Consider the following 23,896-nt stretch of genomic DNA (forward strand, 5'->3'; position numbering starts at 1 on the left):
TGTCCTTAATTTATTAACTTTTTGGGATGGCTCGATAAAAATTTCTTATATACTAAATGTAGTCAAGTAATTACCTTTATATCATAAAATTTCCTACGTTACCTAGACCATTTTCTAAAAGAGACGTCATTTCGTCTGTGTTTCAAAATTACATATTCAAGCGAGGGTTTAAAGTAGTATGAAGTATTAACATAAGATGAAGTGCGAGCATAGTAGTATATTAATCCCAAAAATGAAATGAACAAATAAAAAGGCTTTCCAAAAGGAAATTAAATGAAATGATAATAGTTTTAAATAACCATAAAATCGATTTCCTAAAATAGAATTAAATTAGGATTTTAATGAAAATTACACAAATAACGACGTAATTGATACTTAATTTTCACCAAATATTATGAACTCAATGCAAGTTATACAAATAAAGATGTAATTAATACTTAATTTTCACCAAATACTCATACTTTTATCTTCTTATATACAGCCCTAAGGATTCATATGACACATTTCATTGCTGATTACACAAATATTGACATAATTGATGTAAATTAGGATTTTAATGAAAATTACACAAATAACGACGTAATTGATACTTAATTTTCACCAAATATTATGAACTCAATGCAAGTTATACAAATAAAGATGTAATTAATACTTAATTTTCACCAAATATTCATACTTTTATCTTCTTATATACAGCCCTAAGGATTCATATGACACATTTCATTGCTGATTACACAAATATTGACATAATTGATGTAAATAATTTATGACTTACTTTTATCAACGTATATCATTCATTAAAAAGAAGACGAAAAATAAATGGAGAAAGAAATTCATGACACATTTCAATCTTAACCATCAAATACAGCTAGACATTGTACAAAAAATAAAAAACCCCACGTGAATTTCCTTACAATTCAAAATAGATCAAGAGCAAAAATCATTTTACAAAGCAAGGAATACAATAATTTCTTTTAATTGATGCAAGGGTGTACAACATTATCATCAGACCAACACTCTCACATTATTATCATGTGTCTTACAATATACTTTATAACTAATTGATTCCCTTTCCTATTGCAAAAAACAAAACAAAACAAAACAAAAAAAAAAAAAAAAAAAAAAAAAAAAACCTCTATGTTTCATTTAGCACAACCCATAATTTAAACTATTGATGTAAATCAAAAAAGATAATTTTAATCTGAAAAGGACACATATACCATGTCAAATTTGATCCTCAAATCCAAATAATTAGAAGTTTCGATAAACTTAATCGGATTGAAATGTCCATGTCACACAAAATACCAAGCATGAACGCAGTGAAATAGTTCAAATTCCAATCAGAATAGTGAAACTTTTTATTCATCTACTTCGCACTATAACGCTATAAGCATATATTACACCTAAGGGCTGAGTCTAATATAAACAAGTCCAAACTTCTCACATAACAAAAAATGCACGAATAAACAAAAAAGGACCTACTGATTTTCTTTTCATAAAATAGGCAACCCAAAATAGTCAACCAGAATTTTATTCTCGTCACAGCCTTTTTGCACTATAAGATACAATTTAGTTTCACCAAAGAATATTTAAAACAAAATTAATTATGAACCTACTTAATAATCAATTGACAATAACATCGTATTTACATTGGATAAAAATGTTGATAAACAATTAAACAAAATTTTAGCACACAGCCTTAAGCCAACAGCTAAAAAATGTGTTTTAGAAGCAAACCTTCTGAAGTAGCAATGGAACCTCGCAGCTTAGAACAAAAGATACCATCAGAAACGAGACAACGTTGGACATTTGGATGCCACACAAATCACAACATTTGCTCCTGGAATAAGAAGAATGTAATAAGAATGTAAGACAAAAAAATAAATAAATAAAAATAAGGAGTCAAACAATTGTTCACCAATTTTCACACAAATTAAATAAGCAAACCCTTATGAGGCACAAATCACGAGGATCGGGTTAAAAAGGGGACGCACCTCAAAACAAACAAAAAGGGGAATACTTGAGTCACATATGGGGTGAACTAACACTCAAGTCAGCTAACTGAAACCATTTTGTGGTATTTTTCAGATAACATTTGTTATTAAAAGTAGTTTCACACAATAATTTGTTCATAGCAGGTTTTTGTAGAACCCCATGACCTTGGGTTGGTTCTGACAAATTTTCTTAATTTTACTCTACTCTTGAAATTTTCTTCCATCGTTAAACAAGATACATTGCCTATTGTTCCTTCTAGTCTGGTGGCCCAAAGACTCCCTCCACCATTTTCACCACTAGTGCATCATTTAACTTAAAGTACCATTAAACAACTTCAATTGTTGACAACCCAAAATTTTGTTTATTTAATAGTAGTAGATAAATAGAATTTTAAAAATGATGGTACACTATGTCATGAATATTACGTTCCAATGCAATCTAAAGAACAAGTAGAAACAGTTCAAATCTTCAATTTAAGTCATTATCCCTATACTCTTCCAGCACTTTGTCATGCCAAGTGGCAAGATTGACCTCACCCTGTTGACAACTCATAATTTCTTTGACAACAAAAGGTTGGTGCGTCCATAACAACTTAACAAGAAGACGATTGCCAATGACCCTTCCAAAAAGACAATCATATCTTCGAGAATCAAAACATATAACCAAGAAGCCATAACAAATTAACAATACATTTCTCCCACTGAGAAGAGAATTCTAGAAGTTGCTTCCCAGAGTGTCTCCGAATCACAGATGAGTCTCTAGAAAATGTAAAGCCTCAACCCAGTGTCATCTTTGTGGTGAGACTTTATTGGAACTGTACCTAACCCTAATATTTGTGAAAGGACCATGTCTGAAAATGTTATAAACGGTAAACCTGTAATCATACCACAAACTAGACAACCTAATCATCTAACCATCCATACTACAATCACTATCTTCTTCCACATTTGCATTTCCTAGAAGGTTAAGTTTTAAAAGAACAATCTCTAAAACTTCTTGTGCCTACAAGATTAAAGTTCTACCAAGCCTCAAGCTCATTTCTACCTGAAATTACAAGTGAAGACCATCCAACATAAGGCAAATGAGGATTGATCAATGGTCACCATCACCACATGGGAGAGTTTGTGAAGTTATCAGATCAGGCAAAAACTAGACCAGGGTACCAGATTCCAGAGTGAGACATGTCTACAACAGCGACCCAAATCTAACTAACAATATCAGTATAAATCTCTGAATGCATAACTTTAAACCATAGGGTACACACTGCCATTCCCCTTAGGCCTTGTACTCAATACTCATCAACATAAAATATTCATATTTATAAATAAGTTCCAATAAGCAAAATCAATAACCACAACAAAGAAACACTTGGGAATTATAGAAGTTCAATTCAGCAAAATAAGATTTCGAGAATAGGGATCCAGCTTAACATTTCAAAGGAAAGCCATGTAAACATTAAAACTAAATAAACCCTACTAGCTGAACTTTTAGAACTAGGTATATCATGAGGTAAAAGTGTTGATGACAAAGCAGTGCTCATTTAAGAAAAAATATGCTAGATGTTATTGCAAGATCGTAGTGTAGAAAAACCCTTCAAAAAATTTCATCTTTTAATTCCAATAACACGCACACACACATATTTATACTTAGAATCACTCACACTTAATACAAGAAATATGTTTAAAGCTGACAGAATTTATTTAATTTTGACAAACCGTGCTCACAGAATCATTGTATAAGTATAAATGTATGTGTAATTTTGCAAGTATACCTAATTTTTCCTGAATAGATAGCTTTCAAGGAAAACCAGCAAAGGTTGTACAACACTTCTGCACTTTCAACAACGAAAATATCCCTGGGAATCTTCTTGCCAATAGAATCAAGCTCAAGTACGGTAGAATTTGAACAGTGACAATCATTTCCTCCAATAAGTATAGATAAGCATTTAGAGTAAATGCTTTGTAATCTATGAGATCTGGTCAAACCTCTGTAAAATTTTCCTGGCAACACAAAAATTACAGATAAGAGAAAAATCTGATAAACAATAGTCAACTTAAAGCATCTGTGCATTAGTCTATGTAGAATAATAACAGAATACAAGGTCCTCCACGCATATCTTCACCTAATATTACTTGAAAGCTATGGAACAACTTAACTTTTCCATAAGGTATAAGCACCACGAACAAGAACATTTTTGGACAACTTTTTCCTTGTAACGCAAAACTATTATATTTTACATTTCTCTCTAACCTTTGGGCCGATCCCAATCGACAAATGCCAAAACTAAAGTAGTGCAAATACACATTATGTCATTACAAAAGAAGAAAGGCAACACAAGAACACAAATCATAGCAGTCAATAATTTTCGGATGCAAAACATAAAGAAATAAACACCCTACCATAATCAGCCATACCTAGGATAAAGACAATCCAGGGGCTAAACAAGAAACAATATATTCATTGCAAGAGGAAGCAAAACTATCTAGAATACACTGTGATCCAAGAGGGAATTTACAAGATCACAACCCCCATCATACAGTGGATAGCAGCAATCACGTGAACAACAACTAACAAAGTGAGTTCCTGAAAAATCATCCTTGAAAAAGGTTCTAGCCCACTTGATCTATAATGACTTCTTGCAATATCATTATTATCTAAACCATCTCACTTACAAAACGACATTAGCAACATTTATCATGTCACTTCACAGTTCACAAAGCTTATCAGAAATGAAATTCAATCCACAAGACAACTTCAAACATTTCGAGACCACTTACAATTAACAAAGAAGAGCACAAAAAACTCGGTTTGTAAACCAAAGCTATACACAACTATCAAATACATCAAAAGATTGTAAAAATGCAAAAAGAAACTTGCCATAATTTCTGAAAGCCATAAGGACATAAATTATATTACACCTAAATCAATTAGTTGCAGAATTGTATCATCACAACATGAAAATAATATGAGTGCAATGCAGAAGATTCTCATTACGTTAATTTTTTAAGCCTACAAGACATGAAATTGAACTTTACCTAAGCCAATGAGTAGTCTCAGTATTTGTCGCCTGCGAACAAACTCCCACTTCATTTGAATAAAACAAGAAAGCGAACCAAATTGTGTGGCTTCCTTTGAGAAACATTTCTGACAAATAATCCGGTTAGAAACAGTTGGCACTCCACTTTCTGTCTGGCAATTGGAGCTATTTTTAAAATTCTCTGCTGATTTAACACAGCTAACTCGATTAGCATGAGAAACTGTCTTTTTAGAACGTGTTACAGTTGACTTTTGCTCTGCGGCACAGCACTTAATTGTTACCAGAGATTCTATTTCCTTCTTCGTTTTCCTGGACTTTTTAGCAGCTACTTTTGCCGTTGTCTTTGCACGCATTGATAAATTGCTGATGTCTTGGATAGCACCAACATGCTCATTTTCAATCCCCATGCTAGATCCAGCACCTATAGCCACTTCTTCCACAAGCACACAAAGCTCTGTACTATCTCCCTCAAGCCAGGCATATAGATCATCCTTCTTAAGAGAAAGCCAATTGCAAAGAGATGATTCATATGGCTTTCCTGAAGCACAAGTGACACCCTTTCTGTACAAGTTGCCAAGTTGTTCGTTGATGCTACTTTCCAACATAAGCAAACACCTTGAGCAAGTCAAAGAGTTCCTTTCAGCAGCCAAAACTTTCTCTGAAGTCAGTAATTCATTTTGTGCTAGATCAAAAAGGCTTATTCCATGATATATCTTCCCTGTATCATTTCCCAGGAAACAGTCAAATTAGCACATCTCAAAAACTGAGAAGAACAAACTCAAAACACAAGATAAAAGAGGCGCTACAAGTCAGTCACGTGCCTAAACAAGAAGAAAAGCTAACAATGAATTGGGGTAAGCTCTGCAGGCAAGAGATACTCTTGCCTAATAAGAACTGAGCTTCAGCCTCAGCTACATTTCCAAGTCTTTCATGGATCATACCAACCTAACAAATACACCAATAATCAAAACAGTGTGAGATTTAACATTCAAACACCTAGCTATAATGTCACGAATACCATATTGATGCAGTCAAAATAAAGATATGAAAACCTGCAATGTGCTCTCGAGATAACAGCGGAGCACATTCCATGGGGTAACATGAAATCCATCTGAATCCCGTGGGATAACATTAGCTGGCCAAGCTTTGATTGCTGCTTGATTTAAAACCGACAGTTGACTAATACACGCCCATGACTTCCGTATGTTTTCCCCGTGTTCCCCATGAGTTCCTTCAAGGTGCTGAATTGAATAAGAAAAATGCTCCTGCAACAGCTTACCTCGCAGCCGATGAGCTTCTTTTGCACAAAACAACGCCTAAACAATATGTAAGAGATGGAATTACCAATTAGATCAAATGAAAAAAAAATTCATATTCAACCTAACAATAATAATTACATCAATGGGTTGTCTTTGCTATAGTGCAAAAATAAGGCCACATCGAATCAATTGCATTGTAAAGGTTTTCAAATTTATCGAATCGATCCGAGCTGTATGGTCTTTGCTCATGAAACTACACGTCAGTAAAGATAGACCTATTGATTCAAAAACTGGTACTGCCTTATAGCCAAAAACCATTAAAAAGTACCTAAAAACATTGAGAAGCTAATCACATAGTGATTATTTTACAAAAGAAGGAATCTACGGCTAAAACATCTATCAAGATTTCATTAGATGATTGTAGAAGAAATTGGGAAAAAACTTCTAGTATAAAATATACCTCAATGATCCTTCCACCAGCGCAAAGCCTTTCACTCAAATCATGGTATAGATATCCAGCTAGATAAGTTGAAGAGCGAGATGCGGAAGCCTGAATCACAAGAAAACATTGATCGAAAGTCATACAAATGGAAAATGCTACAAATTATATTCATTCAATCTCAAACCAATGAGCCTTACATTTGAAGTGAGATTTGCGGCGATCTCTTTTACTTCATCAACAGAGATCTCTAACTCAAAAGAATGCTTTTTCGGATTGAAGGCCAGGGGGAAGAGTGAACACAAAAAAGAAAAATTTAGCTGAAACCCAACTAATAGAGGCGGAGAATCCACCAAACTTCTAATCCAGAAGTCAAGACACTCTGCATCTTCCCCATAATACAGTGAAAGAGCCATAATTAACGTCTCATTGGTAGGTACAACACAAAGAGCATGGTTAACCCTTCGAGACTCCCACAGTAATAACAAACACTTCTCCAATGGGACATTCATCCGTTTAAATACTTTAATGATCAAATTTAGTATATCTGCATGAAGCGTAATGTCACCCTGAAAAAAAAAAAAAGCAAAATATCATAATCTGGAAATAACGTAATTAGAGCCTTAAAATAGTGTAATGATTCTTCAGTGTACCTTTATGGATAATAAGTCAGCAATATGATACAACAGCAGCAAAACATCATCACATCCCATGTCACTATAGTAACTGGAAGAGCAACCGGGAACATCAATCTCCAGCCATAGATCTACAGCTTTACGGATATCTTCAAACATCTCCTGTTCGGTCACATAAATATAAAGGGAAATTCTGGACACGTCAGGAATTCAAAAAGAAGAAATATTCAAGCCTAATATCGGTAATTTAAAGATTATAGAAACCACACCTTTGAGGTTGGGTTAGCTTCATGAGTGATAAGAGCACGTAAGCAATAAATAACAGCTAACTGATTATCAGCTATGACACGAGTTGCATCACATGAGCCATTCTGAACAAATTTATTGATCCATGTCAAAAAAGAAAATAAAAAGGAGTTGACATACTTAATGGGCATATCAAAGAGCAGATTGATGTTACCCACAATGACTTCAATTGCTTCTGACAAATAATGAATACAATGGTCTAGACCTTCAACTCCAATAGTCCTTGACAACATTCCTTGATTAACCAGGGTAATAGATCTGCCAATGCACTTGCTCGAGAGATAAACTCTCTGCAAAAGGATATCAATGATCTCCTTTTGCATTCTATGACAAAACTTGGGATAGTAGTTGCTCAGCTCCTGATAAACTAAGAATTCCTGAAAATCAATGATATAATTATCAAGGGTAGGAAAGAAACAAATACAAGATAACATTAGTAGGTAACACGCACAAACCTGCTCTAAAAAGGACCCAACAGTTGCAATTGAAATATTATTTTCCACCAGGAAAGGAGAGTGGAAGAGATGACTACCCAAAATTATAGCATCACCTTCAATGTTCTTATTTAGCTTACATTGCATCTGTAAACGCAACAACAGTTCATACCATAAAGTTGTGAATGCAAAAGCACATCAAAAAAATTTAATAAAAATACCTTAGCCCAATGCTTTATCAATACCACAGGACACGGCAACTGCTCCAAAATATTTCTGGAAAGATACCACTTTTCAATACCAGACCGTATTACCGTCACCATTTTACAGCTATCAGATTGACAGAGAATGTCAATAAGTAGAGAATTAGCTTTACATGCTTCATTCAAAGACTCTACAATCATATTTTCAGATGACTCTCCATCAAACCCATTCTGCTTGCCGACAAGTATCTCGGATAGAAGTAGGCAACGATTCCATGAAGCTCTACAACAAAGTTCCAAAGCCTCTGCGGCCTACAAAAAAAAAGAATAAAACAAGTCAACACCAAGCAATGAAATAATCAAACTACAGCTTCTGCTCTAACAACCAAGTGAAGCCTTCTTCAAAAGTATATTAGCTTGTAGTGTGAATAAAGTCATTGCATCAATAGCCAAGAAAAGGGGTTGCAACACAAGCCATTTCATACATATTGCACATTAGCTGATTACCATCAGCATATCAACTAAAGTCAAAAGGAATTAAGACGTTGATGGTGATTTTCCAACATAGCAGCCAATCAGATAATTAAATTCCAGAAACATATGCAGATCTCAGATGAGGAATAAATAATGAATGATGTAAATCAATTATAAAAATATGTTGATGGTACTTGGCACAGAAACTCTACATAATACAAACTATCTTCATTTTATAAAAAAATCATCTTAATTTGCTTAGTAGCTTCTATTTGTTTCTTCCTCTCAAACTTCATTCTTAGAGAAGGCCCATCAATCAGATGGACAAAATGAAATATGTGCAACACCACATTAAGAAAATAAAGCTCTTTTACTACAACAAGAACCAAGGGAAAACAAATTATTCCCGTGACATAAGAAAATCTAAAGCAATCCCATATTAACTAAAGTCAATGTATTAACACCAATAAATGGACGTCAATATTAGGAATTGGCTGTAGATACTTAAAAAAGTAAAAGACAGGTTGGAATATTAGATCAACAAAGGCAAAGAAACAAACCTCTTTCAATTGTTCAAGTCTGTAGAAATCTACGAAGTTGTTGTGAAGCATGGGTATGATGTACTTCAACAATTTGGGTCGTAACAATCGAATGCATTCATCAGAGAGTATATAATTTACAAGCCTCCTAGCAGAAGAATTCATCTGAAAAGATATACATTATTGGTATTTTCAGGAAGAAAGATTTGCATAATCGAGTTTTCAGCAGCATAAGGACATCATCAGCATACCTCAAAGCTGATATTAAGCTTCAGGGAAACAGTGAATGCAGCTACAGAGATGCTGAGAACAACCGTGTCTATTTCAACATGTGAATCTTTATTCCTGTTAGATGTATTACAATTAAATATACACAGAGCAAATTTAATATGCCCAAATCTATTGTCGACAAAAGCCATTTCAAAAATAAATAATTAAATCGTAAACAAAAGCCAAAATTCAATATATTCCATTACCTCAATGTCATTTTTAAAATTCAAAGAACAGATATTTGGTGAATTTGTCATAAACATAATGCAAAACATTTCAGTATGACATGCACATGTTTGGTAACGACTCCTTAGTACAGATATATGCACCAAAAATTATGTTCCAGAGCCTAAACATTTCACAACCAAGAAGAAGAAAGTAAAACAAATAACTACACATACTACTTACTGCTGGCAGTGAAGAAAGATATGGCTATATTCCAGAAACACCTTCAATACAGTTCCAAGGGGGGACTCGATGTCTTCCTTAAGAAACCTTTTTCTTTCTGAAATCACGAAGTCAGCAAATGGCCCACACAGGAACTTCAAGGCATTTAGATAAAAACATATATATGCCTCTTCTTTTGCAGACTTGCGGGATTTAAAAGCCTGACAATCAGATCTTGCACGTGTAGATGCTTTGTGGACACATTTGTTTACGCCATGACTTAAAAACTCATCACCCGTAAGAGAGTGGGAAGGGTAGTACTCCTTGGTTTTGCAAAGCAAAACAGATAATTTCTGTAGTTTATCTAGGTCTTCGGGTAAAAACTCCACAGACGAAGTATTCCTCGATCCTTCAGACACTGAAGACAAACAACTCTTCGGTTGAAGGCTCAACTCTGTAAAATAAAGCCCCAAAGCATAAAGCCTCAGAATGAAGTGTCCAAAATCCTGTTTCAAAAATTCAAGATTAAGAATATAATTGTGCAAGCTAATAATTTGAAATATCATACGTTACTAACCATTCAAAAAAATTCAAACAATGAACCTGAGAAAATTTGCCTGAAGATGCCAACATATGTGCAGCCACTGAATTACGAACATCCTTGCATGCAAACCGGCATTTGTATGCACAATATGATACAAAGTTTTCAAATTCTTTCAGCTCGTCCATTCCCTACAAAACAAGAAATTAACTATGGGAAAAAAAATCCTCATTGCTCAAAAGTGTTACAAACTAGCAAATTCCTTATCTCCAAGACTTTCTGAAGGTTTACCCATCACATCATAGTGCAAACCAACGCTTGCATCACCGTATGGAAAATGTTGTAAAGATTTTTTAGTTTACAGCGACTAAAAGACAGAGACAACTGGAAAACCATATGGATTGACCGCAAAAGTTGTTTCGCAACCATTCCCACAAATGTAACTAAAACCATATTTTTGCACTGTGCTTCAACCTCAAATAAGTTGAGTTGATGAGACTGAAATTACAGTCTCAGGCTCGTGACACCAAAAGTACACAAACCATATTATATATTTTCAATTTTCATCTAGAACTGTTTTTAATCTCGGCCTATGTTTATCAATTATAAGGAGTTCAGAATTGTACAAGTAGTCAACCTATCATGTGAACAATGTTGAATATACCCATTTCAATATCTCCCATATGTCAATACTTTTATTTGCTTGATGATATGCTATCAACACAGCTTGAGGTATTCATTTAGATGGATTGTTACAACTTACTACTTTAACATTTCACTGCCCAAATATCATTACGTAGCTCCCACCTGGTTGAAGCTTAAGGCTTGAATGAGCACAAACTTACCCATGTAAAAACAAAGTGATTGTTTCTAATGACCATTGATAGAAAATATTATTTGCAATTTCACATTAATAAAAAGTGCCGGTGATTTAATAAATCATTTTAGTTCCATTTACAAAAAGGATGAAAAGGTATTTTAGTTACATTTACTTCTCCACAATCAGTCAATCTAGCATTGTTCATTACAAGTTATGTACAACTGACTACTCAATAGTATATTAGTTGCAATTCAAAGTCGAAAACGTAAGACAGCACATTTTATGATCAAAAAAGCGGGCCAGATATATGTTACCTCATAATTATTAGCATTCAACAGTTGTATATACTCATTGAAAACAGATGTACAGAAACCAGCTATCAGATCCCCTTTAAAATGTGCAAATTCTTTGACCAAAAATACTGCAGCATTCTTGAGGTGTCTTACAAGCTTCCACTGTTGATTACTAATCAAGCTCGATTCCAAATGCCTATAAACACCAACGGAAATTAATTTAGGATCGAAGTGTTTAATATAAAACGTATTGACAAAGAGCCAAGCAATTACTCAAACCATCAATTTACAATATAGCATTTAAATCAATGTCTAATAGAGTCGGAGTCATGTAATCATGACACAGAAATACCATCCAAATTGTTCTATCAAGTACTCCTATGAATGCAAAATCACCATTCAACTTCTAGTTGAGACTCAAAGTATACATCTGCACAACATTCATAGCCCCAACGTCATTTAGTGTCTCCCACCTAACCTTTGTAAGTGAACACAAAGAGGTTGTTTAAATAAAACATCATAAACAACTTCAGATAAATAAAAAAAGCACATTTTTTCATGAACCATTTTCATATAATTCATTATAATTCAATAGCAAAGAAGTGACTCATATAAATTACAATACGTGATAATTATACACTACCATTTTGCTCATTACCCACCAAAAATCATCCCTTTTCTAGTTTGCATAAATATTTTTCTTGTGTTTTCAAAATTGCAATTTTATGCATTGCATCGTTTCATTCTGATTTCTATATCTAGACACCGGGCTTATTGTTTCAAATTATAAAAATCAACACGATCAGTAAAAAATCTAAGAGAGGCACATACATTTCCAACAACAAAAAAAAATTTACTAGCAGCATCAAACTACAACATATATTTAAAAATCAGTCTCACTCAGTCAAATTAGTTCTGCTCAGTGAAAATTTACTTCAACTAAATCAAAATTAGTTTAAGAGAAGGGAATGATGTGCAAAGACCAAACTATGAAGCAAGATAAACAGCAGCATTACAAGACAAATTGTAAACTAATTATTTAATGTAACCCAAATACGCACCCGAACCAAGGTTGAACCTCCTTGAGCAAAATCAATAGATGATTATACTGGTGTGCATCCTTGACTTTACTCAAGGACACACTTTGCGCAACAGTAACAGCCAAACGAACAATTAGGAGCGCAAAATCACCATCAACTTTACCATCTTTATCTACATTACAATCATTTAGTACCGGAAGAAGCTTCCCGATCGAAACCTTCCAGCGACAACCTTCAAATTTAACCCCTCCAAGATCCTTTAAAACCCTAAATCCTTCATCAATCGCATCTTCATACTTCTCCCACCTCATCAAACAATCCACATACCTTCCTCTTTGTAAATGAACACTATATGATGCACCAGCCAGCTCCGAAGACATAATTTCCAAACAATTTAAGCACAATTTGTAACAATCGAATAATTGGTTCACAAATTCGCTAGTTTTCGGATGTTTTGAAGAATCCCAAAGGAGTTTTGGGAGAAGAGACAAACATGGCTTGACGAAAACATCAAATGTCTTCGCAAGTGACCTGATTGACGAAGAAGTGGAAGATGTTGAGGGTTTTTTAGTCCGCGAGGGTTTTTTGTTAGGATTTTGAGATTTGGTAGAAAATGGTTGTAAGAAATCGGAAAAGAGGGAGTATATATCATCAAAATCGTAATCTTTTAGCTTTGATAGTATAAACGAAGCTTGAGTTGGTGCATCCATGGCGGATGAGAAAGATAGAGAGTGAGATGATGGAGAAAGTTTAAAAACAAACAGTAAGTAGAGGAAAATGAGCGCGAATTATAGAATTAAAAGTTTAGATGATTTTTTTTGCGCTGGCGTCTTTGATACGCTTCAAATTTTATTTTATTATTTTTTTTTTTTTTGATTATAGCGTAAGCCGAAAGAAGAATACATTTAAGTGAGATTTGATTTTAAACTTTATCTAAGAATGAGGGTGCTTGCTTTAAAGTTCATACTTAAGAGTTGAGGCTTGAGTTCAGGTAAAAAAAATTCATGGTTGTATTTAGTATTTATATCGGTGAGACAATTTAAGAAAAAAGAATTCGGAAGGATAATGTACGTGATCCAAGTAGAACCATTATTGAGCCACTTCTCATTTCAAATACTTTTAGAAGTTCAATGGGTTAATATATAAGTATAATCACTTTTTTTTTCTCTTGGATTCAATCTTACTGGAATAAAGAAAATATTTCATTGTAATTTCCATAACAAAATGTGAAGGATATTAAATCAAAATCACATAAACTTGACAAAATATTCTTCACAAGAATTTGAGCATGAAAGTTTCTTAACAGGTCCTTACATAGAGCTAAAATCACAAATTTGGCATTAGATTCGAGAACGATATGCTACCAACCTTGATTTCTCACGCATCCAATGACAAAAACTTACATTATGAACTTCACCCATTTTATTTTTTAAATTCTCTCTTATCATCAGATTTGGTCGTTGCAAGGAGGACTTCTTTATTAATGGATCAAGAGTTTCCATCTTGTTGGATTACATTCCTAGGGTGCAGCTTGCTTCCGCCGCGCCTTGTTGGCCTTATGATATTTAACTAGCCAATTATAAACTTCCTTGATACAAGTGTCACCAAATATGAATTTTATCGTAAGGTGACTCATTTCTAATACTCTTATTTGCCAAGCTAAGATAGAAAAAAAAATCTACTTTATTGCATTTATCGCTAACCTCTGTAAATAAAGATTTAAAAGAGAAGACTCTGATAATGAATTATTCATGATTTGCACTCTTTCAAATTTTGCATGCCCGGTAGCATTCTCTCATAGCATGAATTTTAGTTTCTATCATCCCACATCTACGGCATCCATTCAAGCCCTCAATACAGTGTTATCTAGATTAATACAATGAAGGGAAAGAACCTAAAGGGTTCTCTATAAGAACAGTCTTTACGTTTGGAGGAACCATCAATTTCTACATAGCTCTCCAAATGGGGTCGTGCCCACTAGATGAAGTTGAAGCCTTCTTTTTTCTTAACGCAAGTTTATAGGCATTTCTAACTTTGAATTATCCATTATCATCACTCTCTACCAATATATAAACAACTTATTTACTAGAATTGCTTACAACAAGTATTATATGGACATCAATAGGTAAGAACATATTTTCAATTGTGCCTTTGTTCATTTCTTCTCTTACCTATTAATAGGATTCTCCACTTTTTTTTTTCTCGCCATGATTTCACTCAGGCGTAAGGGAGGTTCTAAGCATGTTCAACATGTTCGACCACACAAGTCTTCGAAAAATTGAGGGCTTCAATATTAGATTACGTTGTATATGTTAAGTGTGTAAAGATATAAAATTGTTGAAAAAATATGAATACACAGGGCCATTAAAAATTTGTTAATTTGTACTCTGCCCCTATTATAGTTCACCTGACCTTAAGGCATGCATCATTACTTATCTCCATTGTTTGATCATCTCCAATTCTCCATTGTATCCCTTTTTCAACAAAGATCTCGAACACCATATACTTCTTTAAGCAAAGTTAGGTTAAAACCCCACTGTAAACTTCCTTAGAGAAAAAGGTAAAAAATATTGGGCTTTTAAATAGCATCCAAAAAGAAGGGACGACTTACAATATACGGTAAAGTTGCTTGGTAAGGAGGGCTTGGTTGAATTGCTCCAAGTCTTTAGAACCAAACTCCTTTTCTCCTTAGGTCGACACAAGTCTTATGCTTTCCACATAATACCACAACTAGCACTCTATTATTTGGCTTCTATGTTTTCATAAATGAAATTACGGAGAATGTCTTTTAGTCAATTAGCCAGTGCATCAAAAAAACCGATAGAGACATTACACTCACTATTTGGCTTCTATGTTTTCATGTCATTGGGTTCCTTAACTTTTGGAATAAGAACCACATATGTGAAATCAATATCAGTAGGAGGCCTCTATTATTTGAGAAATTTAAACCAAATCTCTTTTTTATCTTTTTTTTGATTTTTTCTTAAGCTTTTTATCTCTATGTATGTTATTGAGATCAAATACTAACAAATAACCTTCTTTATAATCTTTAAAGTAAATAATTCTTAAAACAAATATTATATAAAATTAATTTAAATACTTTTTTCCAATCTCCGTACATGGCACAAGTATGTATCTAGTATTTTAATAATGGTTATGATCCCCATATATTTTTCACTAACTTCATTTTAACATTTTTATATTTCTCATTAACTTTATAAAAATATAATTTTTAGTTGGAATCTTTATATTTTTTTCTACTAACTTGTTTTTAATATTTTTTAAATATTTATGGTCTCTACTTTTTTTCAATCAAATTTATTATTTAATAAAATAATATATTCACTATTTTAAAGATTTTATTTTTGTTAGTTGTGAACATTCCTTTTAGAAACCTCATTAATAAACAAAGAAAATATGTGTATTTGTAGACATGTAATGAAAGTTAAAGTCAGATTACTCAAGAATTTTAAGTAAGGGTCATTACTCATGATGATAATTGTTCTTTTATATTTAGAGGGTGTTTGGTAGATAGGATTATGGGATGAGAATGAAAATTTAATTCCCAAATTTCATAAACTTTCATGTTTGGTAGGCAGGATTGAGATTAGAGATGAGGATTGGAAATGTGATTAAATGCCATGGATTCCTAAGGATTCAATACCTAGATGGGGCAAATATTAGAGAATGAGAATTGGATTATTAGTGGAAAAGACCTTTATACCCTTATTTATAAAAATTTCACGAGTTTTTTTATTTAATAGGGGTAAAAATGTAAATTCATATTTTATTTTCAATACATTTTTTTATTTAATAGGGGTAAAAATGTAAATTCATATTTTATTTTCAATACATATCCACAATTCCCAACTCATAATCATTAACATGCCAAACAAGAAAATGGAAGTATATTATATAATTCCATACAATGAAATACCAATCTCACATTCTTATCCCCAAATTCTCATTCCCATCTACCAAATGCCCTATTAAGGTAGAGGTCATGATGATTGTTCTGATTTTAATCTAACTGGGTCATTGTATTAGTACATGGAAACTGGATCATATCTACAAGGCGACTGAATTAGGGGTTTGATATGTTATTTTTTATTGTGGTTGGTATGTGGTTATGTAGTCATCAGTATTATTTCCTTCGTTTCAAAATATTTGTAATAGTTGACTTTTCACGTAGTTTAATGTATTAATTTAATCTTTAATATCTTAAATTATATATTCCCTCCTATTTATCATATGTGTCTCATTTGACTATTTACTAATTTTTAGGTAGACAAATAAAACCACATGTGTAGGAGAGAGAATCCAATTTATAGTGGGGTTTAACACATGCGTAGGAGAGAAATTCATATGAGACCACATGTGTAGGAGAAATAGTCCAATTATGGTAAAAAAAAAGGCACCTGTTATAGGGTCAAATGATTAAGCCCATAAAACACTTAGTCAAACCTTAAACCACCCACCTTAGTCCACTAATTTCCTAAAAAAGAACCATCCACTACTCACCATAACTTACCACTACCATCCATCATGCCCATGATGTCCCTTAATTCACTAACCAACTTTCATTCTACCATTATAAATACGTTGCATACATCATTTGCAGCCTAAGCTATTATATTCCTACCGTTACTTCGCAAAAATATACCGCCCTCCTACTTACAATCCAAACTTAACCAAATATTTCTCAATTGATCTGAACTCATCATATAATCCGTTAATCTTGCATTCATTAATTATCATACATTCATTAATTTCAATTTTCCGATCTGACTTGAGCGTCGGAGGGGTTTTCCGGGAAACCACCCCCAGGCAAGGCTAATGCTGTATTGCATGATTTGAGGTCTCATTAGCGGAAGGATCATAAGCACTTTTAGCATACTGACAGTTGTTCCCGTTTACATCTTATCTCCAAGTATTTAAGTGTCTGTTGCACTTCCTTGTTTCATAACCGAAATAGCACCTAAAATAGAAATGGGACATTTGAGATGACTTGACTAAATACGAAAATGAGACACATGTGCTAAATAGAAGGGAACATAATAAAAAAATTTGATATCAATTATTTTTACGTTGAAACGAATTAAAAAGATTCTTACTTGATCATATCTTAATTAACTTATTGATTAAAAACTAATAACTAATTAAGGGTGATAACTAAACAGTGCCATATTTACAATTTTACAAGTAATTTGGAACGTAGAAAATATGTTTTTGAGGATTTGGCGGTGCTTAGTTTTGGTGCTATGCTATCGAAGTGCTTAGTTTTGCACAAATTCGTGCTGGTAATATTGTTGATTTGATACATGGTTTAGAATTGGTTTGTTGACTGCTTTAATAAACTATATACTCGTATAAAAACTCGTGTAATGTACGAAATGTTAAGTTTGAAGATATATATAAATGTAATTTTAAAAAATTTGTAAAAATAGTATGATTTTTCACTCTTTTTATTAGATAGTACCCCAATGATTTTAAGAAAAACTAAAAATAACATGTTGATAATTTTATTTGCAACGTAAGCAAATATCAATCAATAAAACCCTTCCATTTAACGGGCTACATGAGGCTGACACGTGGGATTGCCATGTCTTATTATAGAAGTATAATTTTTAAAGCAATTTTTTAAGCCTCATATCTCTAATTATGCATTATAAAAAAATATAAGAAATATGCGATTATAAAGTATATATTAAGACAAATTTAACGAGATCTCATATAGATATATTATATCTTCTATATATATCTCTCAAATATTGTAGTCGCTTTTCTTAAAGCGAAATATTCTAAATGAAAAAACATTAAAGAACATAAAGAATAGTAGATTATAGATATTTGCGGGTAAAAAGGTAAAAGGTAAAAGGTAAAGGAAGGGAAGATATTTACCATTTTCATTTTAGAAAAAAAGGAAGGAAAGGAAATGAAAAGAAGGAAAGGGAAGGAAAGGGTAAAAAAAGAGAGTATTTCTTATTTGTTTAGAAGGAAAAAAAAGAAAAAAAGAAAGAAAAATAATTGTTTTTCTTCTAAATTTTTCCATTTTAGGAGAAATTGTATTTTTAATAAAGTTTGTTTATGTTTTCCATCTAAATCCCTTCCTTTTAAATTGTTCTCCTTTTATTTCGTTATCCAAATGATTTTTCATCCTTCTAAATCTCTCTCATTTCTTTTTTATATCGCTCTATCCGAACATTATGTTGAGAAAAAAAATGAATTTCTTAATCTTGTAAAGGAAGGTCATAAAAAGGAAGAATAAATCCCATTTTTAGAACTACATCCTCATCCATTCATCACAATAAGATCTAAAAACCAACGTTCAAGATTTCCCCAACCCACAAACACAATATTATTGGTCATACCATAGTCTCCTCAAATTCTCATTGGTCCACGTCATTATATATGACGCTTTCCGTTTATATTTTGCTTTCCTTCAAAGAGTAAGTTTAGTAAATGTTGAACTTACAAAGAAATAGCAATACTCAAATCTGATTGGTTAATTACATTCGCTTCGCATTCTCATTGGTCCACGTCATTCTTTCTGACACATCATTTCCTCTTTCTGGTTTCTTGAAGTTTATATAATTAGATAGATTCTCTCATTTCTCCTCGGAAAATTAATTCACGAAGAAGACGAACAGAGGAAAAAAAAAAAGACTAACTTTATTGGAGAAGAAAGAAAACTACGTCGTTTAGCATTACAAGAGAAGATAATGGTGGAAGCATGGAAAGCTCGCGTATCTTCAATCGTTCTAGGGATCATCTTGTGCGGTGAGTTTTTAAGATCTTTGTAGTTCGTAGTTTTATGATGTAATTGAAACTGCATTTTATATTGTATGATTTTGATTTGTTGTTCGTTTAGGTTTTTGATTCCTATATTTTAGATCGTTGATAGTGAGTGATCGTGACTAGTGAGAGTGAAAATGTGATATAGTTTTTGTTTTTTGTTGGTATTTGCAAGTTTGAATTAGATCTGATGTTTTAGTTTTGTTTATTGATTTAGATGAGAACGTTTCGGTTGATTGTAATATAATGAGCTATAAAGGATTGATCTGATGTATTATGTCAGAACTGAGAAGTGGACTAGTTAGTATTCAGTATTTGGATGCTGATTTTATGAATTTTTATTAAGTTTGATTGGATCTTTGAAAATTTTTAGCTCGATGTGAATCAATATTATGTTTCTGTTGCCATTTAACTTGATTAATTTTAAGAATTATTGCTCATATCATATCATCATATGTTTAATAGAATGTCACAGTTAGATTGTGTAGATCTTCATGGCCTGGGTATACTATTAATCAATATATAGAGTCACAGTGATATAGTTTAATATTCTTTGTTTTGTTAAATTGAACTATGGATTATTTGATTATATTTGTAGTTTGATTACCAGAGCTTACAGCATAAGCTTTGCGTTAAATTAGAGTATATGTATATCAGCAATATATCTCGTTTGTAATGCGTTTTTTTGATTAGAAATGCATTTTGAATTTATTTAAGAGTTTCTTTTGGGTGTGTTGTTCATATTGTAAAATTGATTGTAAATGTGTTTTAGAATTATACGATGCTTACATAAATGAAGCTGCCTTTATTAATGTAAAACTGTTCTGTTTTGAAAGGCAATTGAAATAACATACTGTTTCGTTTGTTTTCCAATAATCCAGGAAGTTTATTTGCGTTCACAATTGCCAAAGATGAAGCACCAAAGCTTGGGACAGTAATTGGAATTGATCTTGGTACCACCTACTCATGTGTTGGTGTGTACAAAGATGGAAAAGTTGAAATCATAGCTAACGATCAAGGTAACCGTATCACCCCTTCATGGGTGGCATTCACCAATGATGAGAGGTTGATCGGAGAGGCTGCCAAGAATCAGGCAGCTGCTAATCCGGAGAGGACTATTTTCGATGTCAAGAGGCTTATTGGAAGAAAGTAAGCTTTCTCTCTTTTCTTTTCATGCATGTTACATTGCTGTTCTTCGGAGTTTGTGGGCTAATGTTGTGATACTTTGTTTAACAGGTTTGAGGACAAAGAAGTCCAGAGGGACATGAGGCTTGTACCTTACAAGATTGTGAACAAGGATGGAAAGCCTTACATCCAAGTCAAGGTTCAAGAAGGTGAGACTAAGGTTTTCAGCCCTGAGGAAATCAGTGCTATGATTCTTACTAAGATGAAGGAAACAGCTGAAACTTTCCTCGGAAAGAGAATTAAGGATGCAGTTGTTACTGTTCCTGGTAAGATTCTGAAAAACTGAACCAATACATATTCTTTTGAGTAGTACAATTCAATGCTATGAGTTTGTTTTACTTGGATGGTTATACTTACACTGATGTAAATGTGCTGCAGCTTATTTCAATGATGCCCAGAGGCAAGCTACCAAGGATGCAGGAATCATTGCTGGTTTGAATGTCGCTAGGATTATTAATGAACCAACAGCGGCAGCCATTGCCTATGGGTTAGACAAGAGGGGTGGTGAGAAGAACATCCTTGTCTTTGACCTTGGTGGTGGAACATTCGATGTCAGTATCTTGACCATTGACAACGGAGTTTTTGAAGTTCTTGCAACCAACGGAGACACTCACTTGGGAGGTAAGATTGCCTCGGTTCATGATGTATATTGTGCTCACTTCATCTATATGTATTTTATGCCATGTTTGGATAGTAGAAAATGGAGGAAAATAATAGGGAGAAAAATGAGGGGATTCTACTATATCTTTATATGGATTCCAAAGGGGGAGGTGAGGGAAATTTAACGAAGGAAATTGGAGAGAACTCCTTAAAACAAACTCTATCGAAACGTTTGGAAGGGAAACACGTCAAATTTCCTTCTCAATTCTTTCATTCCTAAAATGTTGTTTAAACATTCTTTTAAGTGCATCATTTCTCATGAAGATGTGAGAGCTTCTCTCAATGATGCTCTTACAGAGAAGGGCGTATTTGTTAGTTAAATGAAAATACTCACTTAATTTCTTTGACTAGCATGCTAAGCCTGCTTTGCCCTACAGGTGAGGACTTTGATCAGAGACTTATGGAATACTTCATTAAGTTGATCAAGAAGAAGCACAACAAGGACATCAGCAAGGACAACAGAGCTCTTGGCAAATTGAGAAGAGAGTGTGAGCGTGCCAAGAGAGCATTGAGTAGCCAGCACCAAGTCCGTGTTGAGATTGAGTCTTTGTTTGATGGTGTTGATTTCTCTGAGCCACTCACCAGGGCTCGTTTTGAGGAGTTGAACAATGATCTCTTCAGGAAGACCATGGGCCCTGTCAAGAAGGCCATGGAAGATGCTGGTTTGGAAAAGAATCAGATTGATGAGATTGTTCTTGTTGGTGGAAGTACTAGGATTCCCAAGGTACAACAACTGTTGAAGGAGTACTTCAACGGAAAGGAGCCTAACAAGGGAGTTAACCCTGATGAAGCCGTCGCTTTTGGTGCTGCTGTTCAGGGAAGCATTCTCAGTGGAGAGGGAGGCGAAGAGACCAAAGGTACTTTTTCTTCTAGTGCTTCTTGTGATAAGTAACTTGCACCGAGAGTTTCTTTTGAATGCATGACTAACTGAATGATGGTATCTCTTACAGAAATCCTTCTTCTGGATGTTGCCCCTCTTACTCTTGGTATCGAGACTGTTGGAGGAGTCATGACCAAATTGATTCCTAGGAACACTGTGATCCCAACCAAAAAGTCTCAAGTTTTCACCACTTACCAGGACCAGCAAACCACTGTTACCATTCAGGTATTTGAAGGTGAAAGAAGTCTCACTAAGGACTGCAGACTTCTCGGAAAATTCGACCTTACTGGCATTGCACCAGCTCCAAGGTTTGTCAAATTCTCTCTGAAGAATGTTTTTTTTATAGACTTTCCAATGTGGTGAAGGAAACATCTCTTGTTGGAGTTTTTCCGACTTTTTTTCCTTTTCTCTCTAAACAGGGGAACCCCTCAAATTGAAGTCACTTTCGAGGTGGATGCCAATGGTATCCTCAACGTTAAGGCAGAAGACAAGGCGTCTGGAAAATCCGAGAAGATCACAATCACAAATGACAAGGGCCGTCTCAGCCAAGAAGAAATTGAAAGAATGGTTAGGGAAGCCGAGGAGTTTGCTGAGGAAGACAAGAAGGTGAAGGAAAGAATCGATGCCCGTAACAGTTTGGAGACATACATCTACAACATGAAGAACCAAATCAGTGATTCAGATAAGTTGGCCGACAAGCTAGAATCTGATGAGAAAGATAAGATTGAGGCCGCTGTCAAGGAGGCCCTCGAGTGGCTAGATGATAACCAGAGTGCCGAGAAGGAAGACTACGAGGAGAAACTCAAGGAAGTCGAGGCTGTTTGTAACCCAATCATCACTGCTGTTTACCAGAGATCAGGTGGCCCAACTAGCGAAAGCGCTGATGGAGATGATTCTGAGGATGGGCACGATGAGCTCTAAGATTGATCTCAGATTCAATTGTTGTAGGTTTAGACTCGGTGATTTACTTTGTGGGGGGCTTTAGGGGAAAGCTGGGATGGAGGACTCATGGATTTGCAGTTTTCTCGATCCCTCTTCCGTTCAATTTTTGAGAGACAATGTATTGGCATATTTCAACTGCTATTTACTATGATCAGCTGAAACATTGGATTTTGTTTTATTACAACACTAGTGAATTCAAGATAATTGCCTATTTTACTCATGTAACATCATCAATGTTTACAAATATAATACATTTATCGTTCACTTTTGAAAAATTTCATTTAGAGTTTAGAGTAAATGAAGATAAGATTGAGTTTGTAGGAGTGTGGGTAAATATTGTGCGTCTATATTATAGATTTTAGACGCAAATTCTCAAATGAGACAGTCTTACGGTGAAATCATTTTTATTGGGTTGATTCAATGTACACTTATCGTATTAAAGTGATCACATATAGCCTTAAAGTGATTATTTTTTTATAGTTTTAGAGTGATTAGTTATAACTTTACAATCTTAAAATAATCAGTTAGAAAAATAGGCTAATTATGTGAGTTCTTATGGTGAGATAGTCTTATACAACAAAACTTGCTGGACTTAATTCTATCTTACATTTACATTTTTTTTTCTCATCTTAAAATTTTAAAAATTCTTTATAACCAATTGTTTACAAGAAATTTTTACTAACATTTCTTTTTCTGGAACAATGTCAAATTGGCTGCTAATTTTTTCCCTCAATCAACAATTTAGCATGCTTTCTTCCTTAT

At 33.8% G+C, this 23,896-nt stretch overlaps 2 protein-coding genes across 2 annotated transcripts in view; one reads left to right on the plus strand and one right to left on the minus strand.

Moving 5' to 3' along the window:
• The window catches only part of LOC130802134 (separase), a 20,194-nt gene extending 6,745 nt beyond the window's left edge, over window positions 1-13,449 (minus strand). The window contains exons 1-18 of the mRNA XM_057666042.1: window positions 12,694-13,449; window positions 11,654-11,828; window positions 10,582-10,710; window positions 10,000-10,484; window positions 9,573-9,666; window positions 9,343-9,486; window positions 8,327-8,620; window positions 8,127-8,252; window positions 7,830-8,048; window positions 7,635-7,736; window positions 7,384-7,527; window positions 6,931-7,299; window positions 6,752-6,841; window positions 6,085-6,348; window positions 5,854-5,977; window positions 5,031-5,750; window positions 3,767-3,995; window positions 1,738-1,840 (exon numbers count right to left, since the gene is read on the minus strand). Of these exons, the coding sequence (XP_057522025.1) occupies window positions 1,738-1,840; window positions 3,767-3,995; window positions 5,031-5,750; window positions 5,854-5,977; window positions 6,085-6,348; window positions 6,752-6,841; window positions 6,931-7,299; window positions 7,384-7,527; window positions 7,635-7,736; window positions 7,830-8,048; window positions 8,127-8,252; window positions 8,327-8,620; window positions 9,343-9,486; window positions 9,573-9,666; window positions 10,000-10,484; window positions 10,582-10,710; window positions 11,654-11,828; window positions 12,694-13,382 (4,500 nt within the window). The 5' untranslated portion in view covers window positions 13,383-13,449. The remainder of the gene's footprint in view (window positions 1-1,737; window positions 1,841-3,766; window positions 3,996-5,030; window positions 5,751-5,853; window positions 5,978-6,084; window positions 6,349-6,751; window positions 6,842-6,930; window positions 7,300-7,383; window positions 7,528-7,634; window positions 7,737-7,829; window positions 8,049-8,126; window positions 8,253-8,326; window positions 8,621-9,342; window positions 9,487-9,572; window positions 9,667-9,999; window positions 10,485-10,581; window positions 10,711-11,653; window positions 11,829-12,693) is intronic.
• A 5,692-nt stretch (window positions 13,450-19,141) lies between these two features.
• On the plus strand, window positions 19,142-23,409 carry LOC130802142 (luminal-binding protein). The gene is made up of 7 exons (XM_057666052.1): window positions 19,142-19,452; window positions 20,349-20,616; window positions 20,704-20,918; window positions 21,031-21,273; window positions 21,690-22,169; window positions 22,263-22,500; window positions 22,612-23,409. The coding sequence occupies exons 1-7, from the start codon at window positions 19,395-19,397 to the stop codon at window positions 23,111-23,113; spliced, it is 2,004 nt and encodes a 667-aa protein (XP_057522035.1). The 5' UTR covers window positions 19,142-19,394; the 3' UTR covers window positions 23,114-23,409.
• The last annotated feature ends 487 nt before the right edge of the window (window positions 23,410-23,896 follow it).

Source organism: Amaranthus tricolor, chromosome 2 (genome assembly GCF_026212465.1).
Source record: "Amaranthus tricolor cultivar Red isolate AtriRed21 chromosome 2, ASM2621246v1, whole genome shotgun sequence".
Taxonomy (NCBI): Eukaryota; Viridiplantae; Streptophyta; class Magnoliopsida; order Caryophyllales; family Amaranthaceae; genus Amaranthus; species Amaranthus tricolor.

Coding starts and splice junctions, on each gene's coding strand:
- LOC130802142 (XM_057666052.1), top strand. CDS start 19,395: ATGGTGGAAGCATGGAAAGCTCGCGTATCTTCAATCGTTCTAGGGATC. Junction 19,453..20,348: donor TCTAGGGATCATCTTGTGCG/GTGAGTTTTTAA, acceptor CCAATAATCCAG/GAAGTTTATTTGCGTTCACA. Junction 22,501..22,611: donor GGCATTGCACCAGCTCCAAG/GTTTGTCAAATT, acceptor CTCTCTAAACAG/GGGAACCCCTCAAATTGAAG.